This window comes from Miniopterus schreibersii, assembly GCF_964146895.1.
Source record: "Miniopterus schreibersii genome assembly, chromosome: 3".
Taxonomy (NCBI): Eukaryota; Metazoa; Chordata; class Mammalia; order Chiroptera; family Miniopteridae; genus Miniopterus; species Miniopterus schreibersii.
In genome coordinates, this window is record NC_138103.1 from 52401842 (window position 1) to 52423941 (window position 22100).

Genomic DNA, 22100 nt, shown 5'->3' on the forward strand with positions numbered 1-22100 from the left:
TTCATGGGCACACTGCTAGGGACAATAAATTAGAAGAGCTCAGCTCTCAAAAGTCTCTCTGTTAGGAAATACACTCATTTCTAATTTTAGTATATCATGTTGCTGAACGAACCAAGATCTCTCTTCCTGCAGTGTCCCTTCCAATATGTTTGGAACTGATAAATGTATAGGGTACTAAGTATACACTAATAATTCAGAATCAGGCATGCACCTATTAAGGTCACACTATATTCACTGATGCACACATCATCACTCTCAACCTTAAAACCACCACCACCTTCTTGATGAACCTTCCCTGATTCAAGATAGAAATCCTATTTCTCTAGCTTCAAAAGCAATTTATATCACCTCACGCATCTGCTATAGATATATATTCATTTCTTCTGGACTGTGTGCTAGTTGAAGGGAAAATGAAACATTCAACTCCAATGATTAAAACAATGCCTAGTCCAGAGTAAGCACTCAAATGGCTTTTGAATAAATTTCACTTGTGATAAAAATGGAGCAATGTTAAGTCATTAAAATTAGCACATACACATGAACTGAATTTAACACCTATTACTCTCCACAGTGTCACATGTTCTACACATTTAAACATTCGTTCTTTTCCAACATCTCCCCTTCTCTCCTGCATCACCAACTTTCCCTCTCTACTGTAACTTTCCCATTAAAACTACAGACTATGTAACATTCCTCATTTTAAACAATTAAAAGATGTCCCTTCTTTCCTTAACCTCAAGCCTCCTCTAGCCATCACCCTATTTCTTGTTCCTGCTTTGCAGTAAACTCCTCAAAATAGCTGCCTGCATCTGCCGTCTCCATTGTCTTGAGCCACCTGCCAGCCATCACTCCACTGGAAGTGTTTTTATCCAGGTTTCTTCAAGATGAACTTCAAGGTGTCAAACCAATGTCAATTCTCAGGCTCAACTTCTCAAGCACCAGTAAGCAGCTTTTGATAAGACTGACCATCCCTCCTCCCTGGAAGTCCTTCTGCACTCGGCCTTGGGGCACCACTCTCGTCTCCACTGTTCGCCGGCTAAACCTCTCAGTCTCTTTCGCTGGTTCCTCCTCATCTTCCTAAGGATTAAACTTTGATGTTTCCTGGAATTTAATCTTCAGATCTCTTCTCTTCTCTCTCCAAATTTCCTTCCTAATTGATCTCAAATTTATATATATAACCAGACTTCCTCTCTAAATTCCAGACTCATACCCAACTGCCTGCTTGGTATCTCAAAAACTGAACTTTTTATTTTCTTCTTGCCCAAATTCTACTCCTCCAATAGTCTTCTCCAATGCAGCAAGTAACAATTCCATTTTTCCAGTTGTTCAGACAAAAATTTTAAAGTCATCCTTGACTCCTCACTTATATTTCACATCTAATCCATTAGCAAATCCTATGAAATTAACCTGTACAATACATTCCATTTTCCTCCAAAAATTTATCTTCATAATCTCAGACAAAAATACTCTACCATTCCTTTAGCACATATTATCTCTCATTGCTTCACAAGTACCCACCACCTAAACTTTGACTTTCTTGATGGCACGGACTTGGGAGGACAGATGAACTGGGTCTCCTGTTGGGGCTGGTGCCAGCTGTTCCAGCAGGAGGGAGGCAAACACGTCCCCTTTCCCCTACTCTGCAGCCACACCATCCAGCGCCCCACCAAGTCCCAGACAAGAACCTCAGCGGGAGACGGGCTCCAAAGGTCCCAGCTCTGAGCAGCACTCCCTTCCCCACCTCAGAACTGAGCTCAGCAGGGCAGGGCCACCAGGACTTGGCAGGACAAATCAAAACAGTCTCCTGTTGGGGGTGGAAGCCGCCTTGCCTGCTGGAGTGGGGCAAAAATGGTCCCCTTTCCAAAGCCACACAGTTCAATAACCGCCAAGAGCTTCTCCAGAAAGAGAGGGCACCAAAGGTTCCTGTTGGGTGCATCCAGCAGACCCCCTCCTCAGGACTCAAACTTGATAGGGCGTGTCCAGTAGTTGGAGCTCTGGGTTAGTGTACTCCCCAGGCTGGTGCAGCAAGAATAGGAGTGTCAGACCCTGGGAAGTGGCGCCTGGGAGTGGTGTGGGACAGGGACTCAGCACAGGGGCCTCAGTGGCTGTACCTTCCAGGTCTCTCCTCAGGGCCACGCCATCAAGATCTTCTTTGTAGATCTTCTCTTTATGACCCCCATATGCCCTGAGTTGCCTTCCCTCTACTGGAGCCCCAAGGCGCTGTGCATTGGCCCTTTAAAAGAGCACCTGGGTTTCTAGCAGACACCCTCGTCTTCCAGGCAGACAGAGTCCCCACTGATTTGCACTGCCAGATGCTATGCAGGTTTGTCTTCACAGCTCTGATGCTCTGGGTTGGAGATCCAGCATGGGATTGAGACCCCACACTCCTCAGGGGAGACTTTTGCAGCCAAGACATCCCTGTGGCTTCTCAGCCACAGCACCTGGGTGCAGGGGCCAGCCCTCCTCACATCTCCATTCTTCTTACCAGTCTCTATGTGGGCTCTTCTGTAAATCCGTGGTTATAATACTACTGTTCAGCTGTCCTTCAGTTGGTTATTCAGGTTGACGGCCCTATAATTTAGCTATAAATCTGGTTTGGTGCCAGAGGACGTGAGAGTAGCTTCTACCTACTCTGCAGCCACCTTGGAATCTCCTAATCTTCAATTCTTAAAATATCTGTTCACTTACTTGTTTTGGAAATTCTGACTTTGGAATATACCTCAATCCTGAATAACATAGCCAAGGGTTTGCTTAGAACCCTCCCTGGACATATCCTGTCTATAGATATAAAGACTAAACCAATTTTAAAAGATATATTGCTATAAGATCTAGTTAACTGCCCAGAATCTAGTCAGAAAACATAAACGAGAGTCAGAGAAAAAGAGAATAACCCAGAAAAAGTTAAGATCAAGATTTAAATAGACACAAATATTGTAAATTTTAACAGGATACCTGAAAATAACACTCATTTAATCTTTAAATAATATAAACCATGTTCACATATGAAATTAATTTGAAACCTACTCTAGGTACTACTGTGCAAAGCAATACCTTAAAATAGGAAAGAGCATCAAACATTTCTTCAATCTGTTCTGAAGACTGAACAGATGATGATATTGGATGAGATGAATTCAAGGAATCTTTCTTCATGGTTTTAAATCGAGCATCTAAGAAATCTTCATACTAGTATAAAATTAAACAGATTAGGAAATCATGAACAGGATCAAAGGCAAAGGCAAGTACAGCAATTATTTATATAAATTAGCCTACTGCTTAAGGACATTATTAAAAAATAACCAGATTCACTAAACTTCAGAACATAAGCTTTTGAAAATAGAAGAAGAGTGTGACATTCACATATAGTCCTTAAATTTAAAAATAAAATTATAATCTCCTGGCCACATGAAAAATAGTATAAGGATAAATTAAGATTCTATTACTACAGCAACCAAAGGCCAAACCCTGATATTCAAGATGAATAGTCTAAAAAAGTTTGTGTATATTTTAAAAATAAAATCTGAAATAAAAAACAAAAATAAAAACTGGTCGTTAAGTCGATTTACTATATACAGTCCAGCTTCTCTATTAAGATAATATACATTTCCTTTAACTGAGGTTCATTTGAAATAAAATATAACTCTTAAACGGAGAGAATTCTTTGAGAGCTCAGCAGATAAGCTCCCCTAGTATATATATTAGAAGCTTTTAAACATTCTGGGCACCACCAAGTGGTGAAACTGTGAATCTCACTGCTTAATTAAGGAGCATACACAGATTTAAAGTATCTTGTTTAGTCTTGTAGCTAAAAATGAGTTCCTCTGTGCCACTTGAAATTTTTGAACAGGCGCTACAAAAAAATTCAAATTGAAAGCTCTAAGAGTATTCCTGTTTTAAAGAAGTCTTAGATCATATAACCAGGAAGTTTAATAGAAAGTCACAGAAATTTGGGGTTGAAAGGGATCTTTGCTTGAATTATTTGGAAATATCTGTCATATCATAGCCTAGTGTGTCCAAATATCTCAGGATGGGAAACATCTCCAAAGAGTGTAATAACATAGTGACATTATTACGCTTTCTATAACAGAATGGTGTTCCAAGTCTTTGAAAAGGAACAAAATACGGTTTGTATCTAAAAAGGGCAAATTATTTGTCTGTATCAACTTATGTATCACTGTTATAAGCAAGATCAGATTAATAATAGACACCATTGCTACAAAATATCTTAATTTTTTCTTTCTTTATGCACAGGATAAAAAGTTCTGTTTTACAAAAAAAGGCTTTTCAGCTATATCTAAATTCCTTCAAGAGGAAGAATCACAACTATTAAAAAGAAAAGGTAGCAAATCAATGTTCAAAAAAAATGTTCATCTTAACAACAAAATGTAAAATAATTTCACATACTTTCAGCTTCCAATGATATACCAGTAAATAAAAGCATAATTTTCATGGTCAGATCCCAAGAGGGACAGACATAAGTAACAGAGGCCAATTTTATTGTTTCTTTCTAGAAACATTTTCATTTCTGTAAATGCATAGAAAATGCATGGTGAATATGATTTTACTGTTTTCCCTCTAGCATTCACAGTAGGCCTAAAAACACTGTACTTACACTGGACAGTTCTTTAAATATTTTTTCCAAAGAGAAATACTCCATGAAAGTAGCCAAACCTTCATTTAGCCATAAATCGTTCCACCACTGCATCGTTACCAGATTACCAAACCACTGTGGGGAAAAACAAATTAATAACCAACAAAATAGTTATTCTCAAGAATGTTCTAATAGTTGAATTGTTAGATTTATCACCTATAACTAGATGACAATTACTTAAAAATACAGTCATTATAGTTAAAACAAACTATATCCAAATTAAAGACTTACAAAAGCTGTGTAAATTTACCTTAAAAGTAAAATAAAAATTTTTTAATTTTACCTTAACTGAATGGGAAAACAAGCAAAACAGACAATTAGCATATTTATCAATTTAACACATGTTACATATTAGGTTAAAAAAAAAGTTTTTAGACACCTCTTTAAAAATGAGATTTCCTAGGTAATGAAATTCTTCTACTTTCTAATATCAAATTAGTAAGGTTATTTTCCATTGCATCTACAACCATCAATGACAAGTAAAAAATAAATTTCTCTGTGACAGATTTTCCTATAGAGAGCCCATATTTCACATTTCTTCTCAGTTACCCAAATTGAGGACAGTATTTACATGATTCAAAACAGAATTCAAACAACAATCCTTAAGAAAGTTGGCATGCATGTAAATAAATGAAATCAGAAAGATCTTAAATGTGTTTTTCTATGAGGAAGTAAGAAGGTAAAAACGATAGGAGACTCTCCTAAAATATGTATCTCAAAAATCACTGAAATAAAATGTGGTGATAGGGTATGCGATAGTCAGTGTGGCCTTGAGTCAAACCAGCAGCAAAACTATAAGGTTACTAAGTACTGAAACAAAACACTTTTGAGAATTACCAGAACATATTTTTCAAAGATATCTTAAAACCTGTTTCAGATGAAGATGATTTGTAAGTCCTGAAGAAATACTCCCCAAGTAGTGATGGGCAGCCCTAGAAATAACAGATCCAGAGGAGAGCCCCTAAAAGACACCTTGTCTAAATGCCTAACACAATAATAGTAAATAAGCATACCCTTCGTATGCCAGCTTGTCATGAAGTCTTCACAAGGGCTATACAGTTGTATTCAGGTTGAGTTTGAGATAGGAGTAAACAGCCCAGAGCATGTTCTACTTTTCTTCCATATCCTCCCACCATCATGATACCCCTAAATCATACCCAACACTGATAAACGCCTCCTCACAAGGATGCAAGAGAGACAAGGTATTAGGGAAGAGAGAGGGAGGTTCATGTACCTGTATAATTTTCTTTTTCTCCATGGCATACATGGCCCTTCTCCATGGAAGGGCAAAGAATACCCTTCCTCTCTCTAATAAAAAATCCAGTTCTAGCAGGAGTGAAAAAATAAATCTATTCATGATTATAGTGTGAAAGTTGTGAGAGTGCAACTTAGGAAAAAGATCCCTCCCCTCCCCTCCTAGTTAAACTGAGCAGGTGGCATTTGTCAGAGGCAAAACAATTGTGTGTTATTGGGGGGGGGGAGAGAGAAATTTTGATGATGTGCTTCTTTAGAGCCCAGTGCTGCCATTTACTAGCTGTGTGACTCTGAGCAAGTCATTTACTTAAGCTGGGTCTCATTTCTGGAAACATCTGTAAAATGGGATTATTACCTACCCTTACAGCAGCTATGAAAATTGAGACAATACACATGAACATGCTTTATAAACTGTAAAGTCCTATACAAACATTAAATAGCATTTTCAATTGTGTTCAAAAGCAACACTTTATTATGAAAGCAATACTACAATAAAAAGGTAAATTATTGGCATCTAAACCTATTCTAACACTCTAGGATATGGAACAGACCACAAGTATGAGATATAACAGCCTTGCTGCTCATACCTGATGGGCCAGCTCATGAGCAATGACTTTAGTAACCAGTTTTCTATCCGCGTCTGAAGAAGTATTATTGTCATAGAGAAGTGTCTCTTCTCGGAAGGTGAGCAAACCCCAATTTTCCATTGCTCCTGCTTCAAAGTCAGGAATAGCCACCAAATCTGGACATAACAGGAAAAAAGTAATCAACTTCTCCTCAACAACTCCCTGGTTAAATCAAAATAGTTTACCCATTGTTATCACTGTGGATCAAGAGGCAGAGTTTATTTTATACTCCTAACAAATAGAACCTTCCTTACCTGAGCCCTGTATACCCCTCACCGACAGGTCAGCTGAGGGAGACCTGATCAATCCCCTGTAGACCCACTGTTCCCCTGTCCCTAGGCAAAGGAAGAGATACCTAACTCCTTCACAATGGGGAGGGCCAACTCTCTTCTATATAGAACCAGCTCCATGTTGAAGAGCACTGAAACGCTCTTGTTTTCCAGAGCTTCCAGTACTCAGGTTTATTATCTGAGTCAGGAATTTCTTAGGAAGTTAGAATTAGTTAAACTCCAGACTAAGCCCTAAGCAAAGTGTTATAAATTTCTAAGTGTTGTAAGTTCCACATTCAGATACACTCATAAAATCTAAATGATCTTAAATACAAACAATTTTTAAATCATTAACAGTGTTTCTTGGTTTTCTTTTATAATAATTTTGAGTTCTTTCTAAAAAACATTTGCCAAATAATTCTAGGTTATAATGGTGACAGAAATCAGAGGCACTGTTTGATTCTTACCCAATTTCTTAAGTGGGTATTGAATTTCAAAGTAGTTTTGGTAAAATTCAAGAAGCTTCACAGTTGTTTCCAAGGCATGATAAACTTGATCAATCTTTTCTGGTACAGAATATATAGAAACCTAGAAGAAAACATTACATATGACGTAAGGCCAGGTATAATTAAAATGTCATGATATTCAGCTAAACACTGTCAAGATCGGCATATGTGAGAACTGCATAGAGTTGTGAGATTTTTCAGGACAAAAACTCTTGCTTATAGTTCTTTTAGCACCCTCAGAGTTTAGCAAGTCACTTCCATACACACAACGTTAAAAAAAACACACACTTGAAAATTCTTTTTTTTAAAGCTAACATAATATCCAAAACAAACTATTTTGGGTCATATTATAATAATTTATAAGCATTTGCCCATTTAATTTTACAATACTTTTTTCTTCCTCCCCATTACCTACAGTTGTCCTCTCTTGCTTATGAGCTACCAAGATTGTGAATTACTTAAAGGACAAAACCAAATTTTCATTCTTTTGACACCTATCAGTGCCTGGCATCAAGCAGGCAGGCGCTCAATACAGAGGAATCACATCTTAAGAGGGAGTTAGTTCTCAAATAAATACATAAGGCAGAAATTGCACATTTGTTGAAATTACCCTAGAAAGAACTATTAGAGACCAACACATTCTCCTTTAGTAAGTATGGCACAGCCAGGTTTTCTTCCATTGGTAGACTCTCCCTTAAAATTAATTTTAGTCTCCCATTAAAGGACTGAGAAACTGTCAACATTTTCTAAGAGGTCAATCATCTAGAAGATGCTTTCCCAATGGAAACATCAATCATATCACCCAGATTCCTCCTCAAACATCCTTGTGCCAGGCACCCCATTTGGCCGCTTCCATCACTGTATGTGGTAAACATCTTTCCTCAGAGGAAAAGTGAAGCGGGAAACAGGTTTATATGAAACTGAAATATGGCCAGAAGACTCACTTAGTCCCATCTCTGGTATACGATAATCAGGAAAAAGGTACTTTGGTATTTTCCTCTTTACTTCCTTTCTTTTTCCTTAAAAGAAGGTGTGCGGTGAGTTCGCACTAGAGATTAATCGTCTGGTCATTGTAACTACTATCAAGCCTGTTTTTTGAGCACCAGAAGCAGTAAGAAATAAACGAGGGCAATCGAGTTTAAAGAGGAAGTCCTGACCAGCATTCTGGTCTTGGTAAAAGTACTCTAAATACTGCTAAATGGAACTCAGCTGGCACTCAGGCCTTAAAACTTACAACTTTCCTTGCAAGATCTCTTGCTAAGACTTTGGGGAGATTTCTAAAAGACACAAATAAAGACTCAGAGCAAACGGTTCTTAGACTGAGGAGTAACAAATTTGTTAGGTTTCACTTAATCTGTTCCTTAATTTAATAAAAGCAAAAACTAGATAAAACAAAAGTAAAAACAGAACTAAACCTCATTCCCCACTCAACAGGATAATAAGATGGCCTGCTCCTCAAAAATACCAGCTTTCCTAAACAGACAGCTAGACACACGAAAAAAGCATAAATTCCTAAAACAAAAAACCAGTATCAAGTTTATCCAGAATAACTGAAGGGACTTTAGGAGAATTATAGAAATTATAAACAATGACCCTGGCTGGTGGAGAGATAGTTGAGGTAGAAACGTTTGAGTGGAAATTTGGAACTAAGCCATGTTCCTGACTGAATATGAAAAAATTAAAATTAAAACTTTATATGGATAATATTGTTGAAGGTTCTGTTTGAATGTAAGACAGTCCACATTGACTAACCACCACTGAATTCTGAATCTACTAATTAGACTTGTCTATGGTAAAAACAAAATCAGGCAATAGGAAAAATAAAACAAAACAAAAGCCTCAAAACAAACAGATAAAAGCAGTGTATTTTTAAACTGGCCTAGAATTTCCTAGGTATTTCTGGCATTCCTGAAGTCAGGGAGAGACTTAAAGACAGAAATAATAAAACAAATGTTCCTCTTTCTTTGGGCCTTTGACAACACTGTAGTCTTTACCACTGAACAGGACATGTTTAATAATCTACAGCCAACTTTGACATTTTCAGTTGTTTGGTAAGATTGATTAGTAAGAAAGCCCTACGGCCTTATTTCTGAATCTTGTGAAATAGGCCTAATGTCAAATATTACAAAACAGAAACCAACTAGAGACTGCCACATTTTATTTTTTTATTTTTCCTCACCCAAGGAGTAAGGATATTTTTTCCATTGATTTTTTGAAAGAGTAAAAGGCAGGGGACAAGGGGAGACAGAGAAAGGAAAGAGAAACATCGATGTGAGAGAGACATAAATTGGCTACCTCCCACACATGCCTAGATGGGACATGTGTGAGAGAACCTGCAACCTAGGTATGTGCCCTTGGCCGGGAAGTGAACCCAGAACCCTCCAGTGTGCAGGCCAACACTCTAACCACTGAGCCACGAGGGCCAGGGCAAGACTGCCACATTTTAACATAACAAAACTCCTTTGCTAGACTCAAATTTTGAATTTCTTGTCACGGTACCTACAGAAGTTATTTATGTCATTTGGTGTAAGAAGCAGCATATTGTGGTGGACAGTACAATTCTGACTATCACTTACTGGCTATATAATCTTGGGTCAACTACCAAACTTCTCTAAGACATTGTTTCTTCATCAGCAACATGGGGCTAATGCCACCTCCACCCTCAGTTGGTTTATAAAATGAAAAGATGTTTATAAATGAGTGTGTAAGCTTCCAGCACAGAGTGTAACTCCATGCATGTTAGATTCTTCTCCATTTCCCACTAAAAATGTATAAAATTAATAAAATAATTGTTTATTTGTATACCGTTAATTTTTTCAAAACACACGACTGGGTAACATTAAAAATAATTTTATATTTACAGACATACAAGGAGTTCATGATGTTTGCATATGCAAAAAAGAGACTGTACTTTCCCTGTGTGTGTGTCTATGTATTATTATCATGAGGTAATGAACATTTTACAGGAATTTAAAATTTAATCCTTGAGAGGGCACGCTAATACAGGCAATACAGTACTAGGTGACGCTTAGAGAGGGTTATAGCGCAGTCTGCCAAGGGCACATAGCTAGTAAGCTGTAGGGGAAAGATTTGAACCCAGGTAGCTCCACATTCCTTGAAAAACCATGTTGCTGCCTAATAAATGTAAATAAAAAGCAAAAAAGTCACCTGAAACTACTCTCTCAATTCTATCATCTATCTATCTATCTATCTATCTATCTATCTATCTATCTATCTATCTATCTGAGAATGAGGTATAATACTTGAAGAAGTCACACTGGAGCAATTGGAAATACAGCCTAATTTATAAGAGGACCTCGAATATCAGAGTGATGAGTTTGAATGTAGTCCTATAAGCAATAAGAAGCCAACACAGCAGTTGAAAGAAAAAAAGAAAGGGATGGAGTAGGAGGCAGAGGGAGGGAGAAAGAGAGAGAAAAAGAGGGAGAGGGAGAGAGAGAGAGAGAAAAAGGGGGAGAGAGAAAAAGAGGGAGAGTGAGGAAGAAAAGGAAGAGAAGGAAGCAGAGAGGGAGGGAGGGAGGGATGGAGGGAGGGACAGAACAGAGGAGGGGGAAAAGGTGAACGTGCATACATTTTGTAATACAGTAAAACATGCTGGGGAATCAAAAAGTATAATAGGAACTACTACAGAGATGTAACTAAAGTGCTAGCTACATCAGAGGGAACGGCTAACCCCAGCTGTGGAAAGAAGGAAAGCTTCAAAAAGAGAGGGAGGTTTGGTACTCAGCTGCATCTCCAAGAAGCAAACCTGACTGCAGATTGAGCCTTTTAGGTTTTATCAGGGCTGGAACATCTAAATCGAGGGCTAACTATGTGGTGCAACGCTTGAAGAAGAATTGGTTAATTTTTTTCAGATTTAAAACAGTCTTAATATCCTTTTGAACAAATTCTGAAAAATTGTTTGGTTTAGACTTGACAAAAACTCTTTCAACTCAAAGGTGAGTAAATCATATTGAGCACTTATTCAATATGCAGTCTATACTTACCCCTGAACACTTTACTTCTTGAATAGCTCTCCATTCTTTAACATTGAGCATAAAGGCATACAGTGTTATTGCTAATAAGCAACCAGATAATCCTCATATCTGTGCTTAAATCTAAGAGTTATGGGGTAGACATAATCTTTTATAACAAAAAGAGTATACCCTTTTAATTAGAAAAATAATATGATCCAAGTATACTGTGATTAAAATAAAGCTCTTTAGCCTAGGCAGAAAACGCAAATCCAACTGAATGTGTTTGATCCCTGGTGGGAATCAAAAATATGAAAAGAAAAAAAAAAAGAATTCCATTTCTATCATGAAGAATAATTATTATTAGCTTTAAAAGACCCTTTTTTTCTATATGTCAGTTTGTGAAAATATGAGTTTTATTAGGTCTCTACTGTAAAATTAACACATAAAATCCAATCAAAAATCATTTACAGAAGATCACTAATGACAAAGAGAAACAGAGGAGCCAATTAGAACAAATAATCTATTTTGACAAATCACAGATACACAAAACTCTTAAATAATCTTACTTATTACTCCAATCAGGCCTTGCTTGTTAAAAAAGGAAGATTCAACTAACTTTCACAACCTGGAGTATTTCTTCTAACTACATTTTTACACTAGCTTTTAACTCTGCATAATGTCTAGATTCAGCACTGACTGTCCAATAAAATTCTCTGCATTGATGGAAATATTTAGTATTGATGATATCTAGTATGGTAGCCACTTGTCACATACAAAAACACTAAATATGTGGCTATGAGACTGAGGAAGTGAATTTTAAATTTAATTTTTTCAGCTTTAATGATTTAATTAACATACAATATTGTGTAAATTTACAGTGTACAATGTGTTGATTTTGATGCACTTACATATTGTGAAATGATTACCAGAGGAGGTGGGCATAAGTAAAGAACATTTTATTCAGCCATGATACTATGGTCTAATTTTAATTTAAATCTAAATAGTCGCATTAAGCTAGTGACCACCAGAGTGTACAATACAGTTCTAGGAGCGTTATTCATGAGTATGCAAAACACAGAGTTTAGTCTTATATAATTATTTATTAATTATCGTAATGTTTACCATATGAACAACTAAAAACCTCCTTTTACCCACCCCATATGTTGTCTTACTGGAATTTACTTGTAAAAGTAAAATTAAAAGAAACTTGAAAATAATTTACTTGCAGGTATTCAATTAAAAATAAATAACAACTAAGCAAAAAGTAAGAGTTCTGGCATAAAATGTCAGAGTTGTGATCCAAAAACTTGTTCTCCTCCATAAAGCAGTTACCAGAAATCAATAAAGAATTCCTCTCAGCCTCTTTCAAGATAAATGCCATAACAACATACCAGGGTTCCATTTATTTCCCGACTCAGATTCTTCATCTCCCCCACAATGAAAGCAACCAGGTAAGTGCTCATCTTCACACTTTCGAAAAATTCATCCTGAACAAGTCCATCTTTCACAATGACTGATGACTTCTACAAGCAAAGGGGAAAAGATGAACAATTCTATAACTATGGGAATAAATGACAGTGACAAATAAACTGAGAAACTGAAAATTCAAATAGGAAATAAGTAGTAAAGATGTTGGCATATTTTAATTTCTCAGCACTAGTTTCTAAACAGAGTATGGCTCTTAATTTCAGGCTGTTCTACCATCCTCCATCATAAGGACATATTAATTACAGTAAAAATCCTTAAGGAGTCTTTAGTCTCTAAAGCTGGTTTTAAATAAATGTAAGTTAGAGATAGTAAGCAATATTGGCTCTGTTTCTCCCCTTTAAAACATCATCAAAACCAAAATCCTTCCTTATGATCTAGCAGTGCTCCTCTCTACTGCTACAACACACTCACTGAAGGAGCTAAAGCTGGGACATCACTCCAAATGATCTGAAACAGCTTCAGAAAGTACCATGTGATGACCCCAGAAAGGTTTAGTGGGCTCAAAGTCTTTAGAGAAGTCTGTAGTAGACACAAGATGAGGGAATGTAAGCAATCTTATAGGATTTCTGACCATAAATTGCAATATGTTTTGGGATACTAGGCAAGTAGGCATTCCACCTCTTTAGAGAAAGATTAAGGTGAAGAGTATGTCTGGGAGTGGAGCTGTTGAAATGACGCACCTGTTGAAGGACAGACACGTCCTCTCTTGCCTACCAGGGTTCACTCCATAGTCTGTTGAATGTGGCTGCTCCTCTTCCCTAGCCACATGGGTTCTGAAAGGCTGTCAGGCTCTGGTGTCAACAAAAGGACCCCCTAAGTTCTCTTTAGCATAAAAACAATTCTGCTTGGTTTCACCCTCACTGCCTCCCATGCAGAACTCATATAACAGAAAGTTGTTTGTTCTTGTTAAACCTCGATGTTACAATACTGATTTTTAAATAACTAATAAAACACCAAGGCCAATCACGATTCAACACTATGAAATATCACTGTTTAGAATAGTAAATTCATCATATCTCAGAAAATATCACTCTGATCTTCAGTGCTGCTTCATAGTATTAATATTTCTCACATCTTTAGTACACAGCACACACTTCATGTTTCCTGCCCATATGTTCCACACCCAACAGGTCTTTCTCTTTCCTCAAGTGTTCCTCAGGCTGACTTCTCGGTTGATTCCAACATATATTTGAACTTTTATATATGTATTTTAAGACAGAATAAGAATGTATGAGATTTTAATCATTCTCAATAATATGACAAAGAGGAATTCAAGTCTTTATAACAAAGAAAGAGACCCACTGAAAGATTTTATAATCAAGGACCAGAACAGTACCTTAGGCATATTTGATAAAGCAGTGTATTGCTCCTCTCTTATGATCTTGATGGTAAATGTGGCTTTAAATGCTGGTTCATCAAAACAAGGAAAAGCAGATCTTGCAGCCAGGGGTTCAAACTGAGTTGCTGCAAAGTACCTAAAACAAATGCAAATTCACCCAATAGTTATTGAGCACCTACTATTCAAGGCACCTTGCCAAGTACTATGGATACTAAGATAAACATCATACAATCCCAGTCTTAAAGGATCCACAATCAACTGGGAGGGGTAGAGGTTGTAGGATGAACAGAAACTTGTCAGGCTGCAAATCATGTCATAACAATGAAAACAAAGCACTGGAAACAAAGGGTAGGAAACAGATTCTGACTGGCAGTTGAGATATTGCAAGGAAACTGGTGACAAAATCTGAAGAGGGCCTTTAAAAAAATGAGGAATATTGGAAAAGGTAGAGAAGGGAAGTAAGTACAATCTGGAAAGAGGTAAACCACAAGGAAAGAGCAGTACATGTCCAGGGACTAAGATGGCTGTTCAGTGTGGCCAGAGATGGCTACTATAAAAGGCTTCTGATGGAAGATCAGTATGAAGGGTGGTCATTTTTTATTATTACTCATCTGTACAGACTCTGACTTCACAACACCTAAACCTTAAACTCACAACTAGCGCTTTCAGGAAAACTGAAGAGAAAAAAAAGTTGTCCTATCGTATGCTTGTTTCATTTACTCTCTTCAGAAATAAATTAAACATATTCTTCCCCCTCCTACAGCACAGCAACAGCCCTTGAGAATTGGACACATCGAAAGGTTGGGAGTAAAGCATAACAAGAAAAAGAGTAGAAATGCAGGTTTTTCAGTTAAGCTGAGGAATAAAACAGATCTGCATTTGGGAAATCATCCAAACACGGCCGTAGAGCAATCACGGCAAGTGTGGCCCTAGCGTGCACGTTTCTGGTGCCAGCCAGTCACTATGGTACATACACAGCCGCCACTTCACTTTAGTTATTTATTTTATCCTCACCCAGGGGTATTTTTTCCATTGTTTTTTTCAGAGTAGAAGGGGGCGAGCAAGAGAGAGAGGCAAAGGGAGAGAGAGAGAGAGAGAGAGAGAAACATTGATTGGTTGCCTCCTGCACATGCCCCAACGGGGCCAGGGATTGAACCTGCAACCAAGGTGCGTGCCCTCGGCTGGAACCAAACCCAGGACCCTTTAGTCAGCGGGCTGACACTCTAACCACCGAGCCAAACCAGCCAGGGTACAGCTGCCACTTTAGTTAGGCATGATAACCTCGCTTGCTTAGGGCCATTTCTGCTTTTAAAAGATAAGTAGAAAAGAGTGTGGGAGATAGAGTTAGAAGATACAAACTTCAATTTACCACCCATCTGACTTCAGGCAAATCAATGACCTATGTCTCAATTTCCTTATTTATTAAATTAGGACTCAGGTGGGATCCCCTACAAACATCTGGGGTTTTTGTTAGAATCAAACTATTTATAGTAAAAACTACTTGTATGCCATAAAGTCCTACATAGATGTTATTATAAATGCTAGATAACTCTTCTTTCATGGTTAAAATTATTATACTTTCATTCTGGTAAGGATTTGCCCAAATAGCTGTTTCTATTGGGTAAACTGCAAGAAAGATAACAATCAACATACATGAAACAATTTAAACATATTACATTTTTAACATTACATTTCTTCACCCCACCCCTAAATTCTTACCCACAAGAACCAGGGGATAAAGTTTGATGATATCCATACTACTCATATAAGAGAGTCTACTTGGACCATTACTTTGGATAAAACTTGGATCATGATATGCTACAACAAATATCTTAAATTATGGTTAAACGAGATGTAACAATAACTATTTCACAAAAAAGTCTGAGAAGGCTACTGCTTGCTGATACTTATAACCTACCCTACCTACGCTGAATACATTGAAGCTTATCTTGTATTAGTGACACATGTGCTTTCAGAAACACTAGTTGTAGTTTGAGTGCTACCTCTAGTAGTGCTGAAGACAATTATGAAATTAGCTGGGAGTCAGGTAAGAGAATTTAAAGCACTGGAGATAACAATGGATAAAACAAAAGAGATGTGAACTAGGGAGGCAGTACCCCACAATGGTCAAGAGTGTGGCCTCTTAGTTAAAATGACCTTGGGTTTAAGTTGCCCCTCTGCTCCCTGCTAGCCATAAGTTGCTGGATGGATAAAATATTGATATCACACTCTTAGTGGGTTTGATAGGATAAACAACTAAACATATAAAATGCCTGGAACAGTTTCTAGAACTTCAGTTTTCAGTAAATATGGGCTATTATTATCATAATGGCTGTGAAAAAAAACAAGGGCCAGATCTTGAAAGATCTTGAACTAAATCCTGTTAGAAATGAGGAACCACTAAAGGATCCTAAAATAAAGACCAACATGGTCAGATCTGTATTTCTAGAATACGAGTCTGGCAGCAGTGTGGAAGATGGAGGCAAGAGGAAGGGGGAAAGTGTGGTAAGATTAGAAGCCAGGAGATCAGTTAAGAGGATGCTTCAAGAGTTCAAGCAAAAGACACTGACAGATTGAAAGACAAACAAATAAAACACATCCCCAACCTAAATTTGTTTACTAGTTCCTTTAGTATCAGTTTGTTATCTAGAACCTAAGTCTATCATCAACAACTTCTAGATTCATTGACCATCTTCCTGTCTTAGATGACACTGGTAACCTTCCCCTACCACAAGCAGTGTCCATACATGTTTGGCATGTACATATATTCTGCTTTTCCAATCAATAAGAAATACATCCCTTAATTACTCTACCTACTTGTTTAAATATTTATTCTTATTATACCTAAGAGGGGGTAAAAAGTACAAAAAAACTTCTCTAATAGAACTAAGCAAAATTAAAAGTGGGGAAGAGACCCCAAAGTTGCTTTGAATTATAGTTTTCAGACATTTTCAAAGGTATAAATAATCTGCTAAACTTTTATTTTGTAAGCTATACATTCTTGTAGGATATTCATTTTACCTAACCAGGTAGGTTAATGAATTTATATATTTTTTGTAACAGCAGAGTTGCACAGACTAATTTATTTTAAGAATTTGAAATACTATTTTCTAATACTCTATTTCTTAATTTTAAGGAACTGTGTTCCATTTTTCTAGCATTTTCCATAACTCAATCCAGCCCATGGCAAGAGTCAACAAGTGACCAAATCAAAAATTCCCTTATTCTGCCACATAACATTTTCCCTCTCATCATATAGTAGAAAGTATGAGGGACTCCAAGGGCAATAATCTAATTGGAAGAGATGATAAAGGATTTGCCTTGTACGTTTACTTGCATACTAAAAACACTGTTTTTATGTGTATCCTATAATTCCTAGAGATGATAGAGATTATCGAAGGAGGAGTACAGCCAGTAAGCTCTAACTGCCATTGCAATTATACATTTGCTTTTAATGTCAGATCTCACGAAGAGTCAGCATGCAATTTATTTTAAAAGTATTACATAAAGAGAAAAGAGGAAAATTACTTAACTGAATAGTACTGCAGGCCTGCTTTTTGTCTCCCCATTTAAAAGGAATCAAAAAACTTTCTCAAATGGATTTAAAATATTCATTTCTAATTTTCTCAAAATATCAGCATACATTAGCCAAATGGCATCAGTAATTCGCATACTGGTTTGCAAAGAAATAGGAGAGAACGCTCCAGCTGCATGAAACAGATCTAATGAGGACTTTGAGCACACAGAGAATTGACATTATTGCTGCTTAAGAATAACCTGTATGCAGTATGCACTGCATTTTTTTGGAAATTCAAACTACATGCTATGAATACTAAGATTAAAGTGCAAAATATATAGTCTAAATAGGGAGCTGAATACTTTCATGTTTTGAGTCACTTAAAAAACAAAACAAATTAAGTCTCTCCTAGATTTAAAAAAATTTCTGTCAGAAATTCAAAATAGCCAGTGGCATTTAAAAAAAATAAACCAGCAAAGATTAAAGATACTAAAAATGACATATGTAAGCATACAACACTTCTTAACACCCTCTTTCTCATCTCACTAAGCACCTCCTAAAAGTTCCACACATTAGAAAAATGGGTCTTAAAGAATAATCCATACCCCTCTTTACTCTGCTTCCCAGAGATCTTGTAAGGTGACAGAAAACTAGATTCATCTTATAAGATATAAAAAAACTCAAAATAATGTAAGTTTTGCGATAAAGACTGTAATAGATATAATCTTTATCCATTTCCTTCCATCAGCATGCCCCCACCCCCACCATGATATACGATATATACTCAAGGTTTTGACTATGAAAGAAAAAGTACATTCTTCCAAATCACCATGCTACTCTTTCACACATAACATCCTAAATTTTAAAAAATTGCTGTTAATGTCCCTGGTGTGAGCAAAAAAATCCATATTGCAGAAATTGTCAAAGAGCAAAGAAACAGAATCACTTAACAGGGCTACATACTTTTTCTTATGACTTTCATCTGTGTAGGTGATACCATAAAACCCATAATAAGAACTAGATATATTTGCCGAGTACTCTATCTTCAAGGTATAATTGTGCCCCTCAAGAAGGGTTTCAGGGGCGACAATGGCAATTTGTTCATGAAATGGATATTCCAGGACCTCAACTTGTTTCTCTTGGCTTGAAACTGCTGACATAAAGGTCACTCTTGAAATATTATGGCCCGTGCTGTGAAGAATGATATTCCACGTGGCCTGAAGAGCCTGAAGCGAAATCACCACAGAACCCTCGAATGTCATTGAGGTTAGGTTTGGGTGTAGGTTAAGTTCATAGTGCAGTGGCATAACGGCAGTGGGAAGCCTGACTTGTGTCCATGGAAACAGCTTCCCATTTGTTGCAATCGGCTGAATTAGTCCCATTGATTGGTTTTTCTTATGGCAGCCTTCTTTGGTAAAAGTACATCTGGGCAGTAGATAAATCACCATTATTACAGAAATGGCAAGCAGAATGACAAAAGCACAGACGGCCACGGTCCTTAGGGAGGGAAACGAACAGGCCCCGTCGGGGCTCTGCCTGTAGCCGGCGCCGCTGGCCCGCAGGCCCGAGCTCCTGTTCATGAAGGACATGCCCAGCAGCTTCGCCGACGACTCGCAGTCCTCCTCGTCCTCCTCCAAGTCGTGCTCGCCCAGGCCCCGCACCAGCAGCCGAGAGCCCCGGGGCTCATATTCCACCTCGTCAGGCTCTAAAGGATGTAAACAAGGCTCTTTGGCCAAATCTACCACATCTGGTTCTTCCTCAAACATGCTGTTTTCAATCATATTCCTGGGGAGCGGAAGCCGGTCTGAAAAACCGAAACATAAGGACAAGACAGTTAGGAAGAAAAGCTCATAATAAAGTGTCTACTAGCAAAACCACATTTAACCTAAGAATTTTTTTTATCACTAAGACTTCTTTCCATCTCAGAGCTACTGAACTAAATAATATGCCATAACTCTTGTAACCATTAAAAACTCAGGCATAAATAAAAATATACTACAGTCATGAAATAAGAAAGCTAAATAAACAGGCTAGTACCAAAAAAAGGTAACTGATTAAATACTAACTTCCTTAATACACTCCTGGACAATAACTTGGGCCCTTGTCCTGAACTTTAGAGGGCCCTGCTTTGGTGTGACTATGGCTGTTCCTGTCCCCACAAGATGAGGAGTCAGTAAGATCAAAGAGATGTGCCTACCTACAGTCCATGTACCCCTTCTGGGGTCCTGGCACCAGAACCCCAGAATTCCTGCTTTTAGGGCCTTGGTGGGCCGCTCCTCTGAGTTCCATTCTCCCTAAGGAGGATCACACACTCGTACACCCTTTACAGGCTGAAACAATGGCTAAGCAACAGGCTGGTTATTTTCCCCCTGGAAGAGGGATGTTCCTATTCCACAGCGAACAGAAAGTGGCAAATAATATAGAAAATTTCTATAATCAAGATATACTAAAAATAAGACAAAAGAACTGTAAAAACAAGATAAAACTATAATCCAACCTGTTTTCTCATGCTTCCAGAGCATTCAGAAACATAACATATAGTCCTCTGTAACAACCATGTTATATACACCATGAGTATAAGTGGATCTTGAGGTTGTGTAGTGGTGGCAGCTTTTATAAACTACAAAGATCCATACTCCCCAACTTGCTAAGAGTCACTGAGAAAAAAACACTAAAAAAGTAGATGGGTAAATAATCACACACAGATCAATAATTCCTAGGATCAGATCATTCAATGTTCGTTAAGAATCATAGAGTTTTAGCTTTTAAGGGATTCCAAAAATTTGGTCATTGAAACCTCCATTAACCTTTCCCTACAGGGTACTTCATACACATCATTTCCAACCCTCACAACAATTCTGTAAAATGGCAAGTATTATAACTATTTCAGACAAGAGGAAAAAACAACAGAAAGAGGGGTTAATTTATCTTCATAATGTCACAGTTATTTAGTCACAAAACTGAGACGAGCTCAGTTCTAAAAATCTGATACCAAATTTTAGATTCTTTCCATTATTATATTGCATAGCCCTACTCAACTAATTCAATAAAGGATGAGAGCTTATGTATAAATTATTTATTTCTTTTGTACTTGGCAATGAAGCTGCAAAGAGTATTATTTCTTCATCAGCAAAGCAAAACTTACATAAAATTACTTAATATCTAGCTTAACAGAAATGCCATGTACTTTGTCCTATTTAATAAACACTAAATAACTAAACAGTGGCAACTCATAATCCATGAAACAAAGTATCAATAAAAATTAAGATAAAATTTATAGTCTTACTACTCAAAATTGCAGCTTTTTAGAAGAGCAGACTCTCAAGTTCTTCCCTGAATCTGAATGTTTACAAATCCTCAGATGACTTAAGTTGCCATAAGTTTGAGAAGCACTGGTTGAAGCCTTCTCATGATAAGGTAGACACTAGACACTCCATTGCTGAGTGTGCTCCAGCCATCCCAAACTATTTTCTGCTCTGAGAACAAGCCAGGCTGCTATTTCATGCTAGCCTCCACATGCCTTCTTTCCTCTGTTCCCTTTGCTTGCAATGTCATCATTTCTCCCTTCCATCCCAGTCTACCTGGTGAACACCTGTTATTCCTTAACTTGCTACAATATAAATTAACAAAAGTTATTTACTTTTTTCCTTTATTACCTCTAAAAATACATTTTCTTTCACTGTATCTTACCCCCTTTTTGCTTTGGGGAGCAAAGAGATCACAATTAGGTTGACTTTTCCTACCTCTCCATCCTGAACTTCATAAAAGCTACGCTAGTTTAAAAGCCTTCTTTTAATAAAACTTTTAATCACTTTCTAAGGGTGAGTTTAGCAAGTTGCCATCTATCCATCTCCTGTGAATGATGTGGAAATGGAAGAAGGGTGATAGTTATAGTGTCCTGCTTTGGGAATTTAGTCTCCTAAACTTTCTAGAGCACCCCAATTTCTGTGACAAAGTTTAATTTTGTTTTGATAGTTAGTTGAGTTTGGGAGTCATTTACTTAATTAACAGCAAATATTGCTGTAGTAAAACTTAAAAAAAATTTTTTAAGTCTGAATGAACACTTAATGGGTAGAAATTTTCAGTGGTAGTTTTTTTAGTACCTGGCAGTGCTGCAGATTAGTTGCTTAATTTGCCTTTTCATTTTAAAATGCCTAAAAGGCCTTTTAAGACTTTTTAAAACCTAATATGGGAAAATTACGTTATCTTAGGTATTTGTCCATGTGTTTTGTTCTGTGTCAGACCTGATATAGACAATAATGGGGTCTCGGCAGTATTGTTTCATTTAATAAAATTCTAAACTAACTCTAGGTATGATCTTAGTTTAATATTTAGATCATTCTCATCCCTGAATTCATCTATCCCTCTAGAAATTCGTTTTTGGGTTTTTGGATTCCAAAGCCATGCCCTGGTTAAAGCCAAGGGGCAATCCACAGTTTGACCATTTTAGCATCTCCTGTCCACAATCCATTAACT

At 37.3% G+C, this 22100-nt stretch overlaps 1 protein-coding gene across 4 annotated transcripts in view; it reads right to left on the reverse strand.

Annotated features, from left to right (window-relative positions):
* LNPEP (leucyl and cystinyl aminopeptidase) overlaps nucleotides 1-22100 on the reverse strand; it is a 76069-nt gene that overhangs the window by 24243 nt on the left and 29726 nt on the right. For all 4 annotated transcript variants that reach the window (XM_081131392.1, XM_081131393.1, XM_081131391.1 and 1 more), the window contains exons 2-8: nucleotides 18588-19428; nucleotides 14105-14243; nucleotides 12672-12803; nucleotides 7265-7385; nucleotides 6490-6644; nucleotides 4610-4723; nucleotides 3052-3183 (exon numbers count right to left, since the gene is read on the reverse strand). In XM_081131392.1, the coding sequence (XP_080987518.1) occupies nucleotides 3052-3183; nucleotides 4610-4723; nucleotides 6490-6644; nucleotides 7265-7385; nucleotides 12672-12803; nucleotides 14105-14243; nucleotides 18588-19428 (1634 nt within the window). The remainder of the gene's footprint in view (nucleotides 1-3051; nucleotides 3184-4609; nucleotides 4724-6489; nucleotides 6645-7264; nucleotides 7386-12671; nucleotides 12804-14104; nucleotides 14244-18587; nucleotides 19429-22100) is intronic.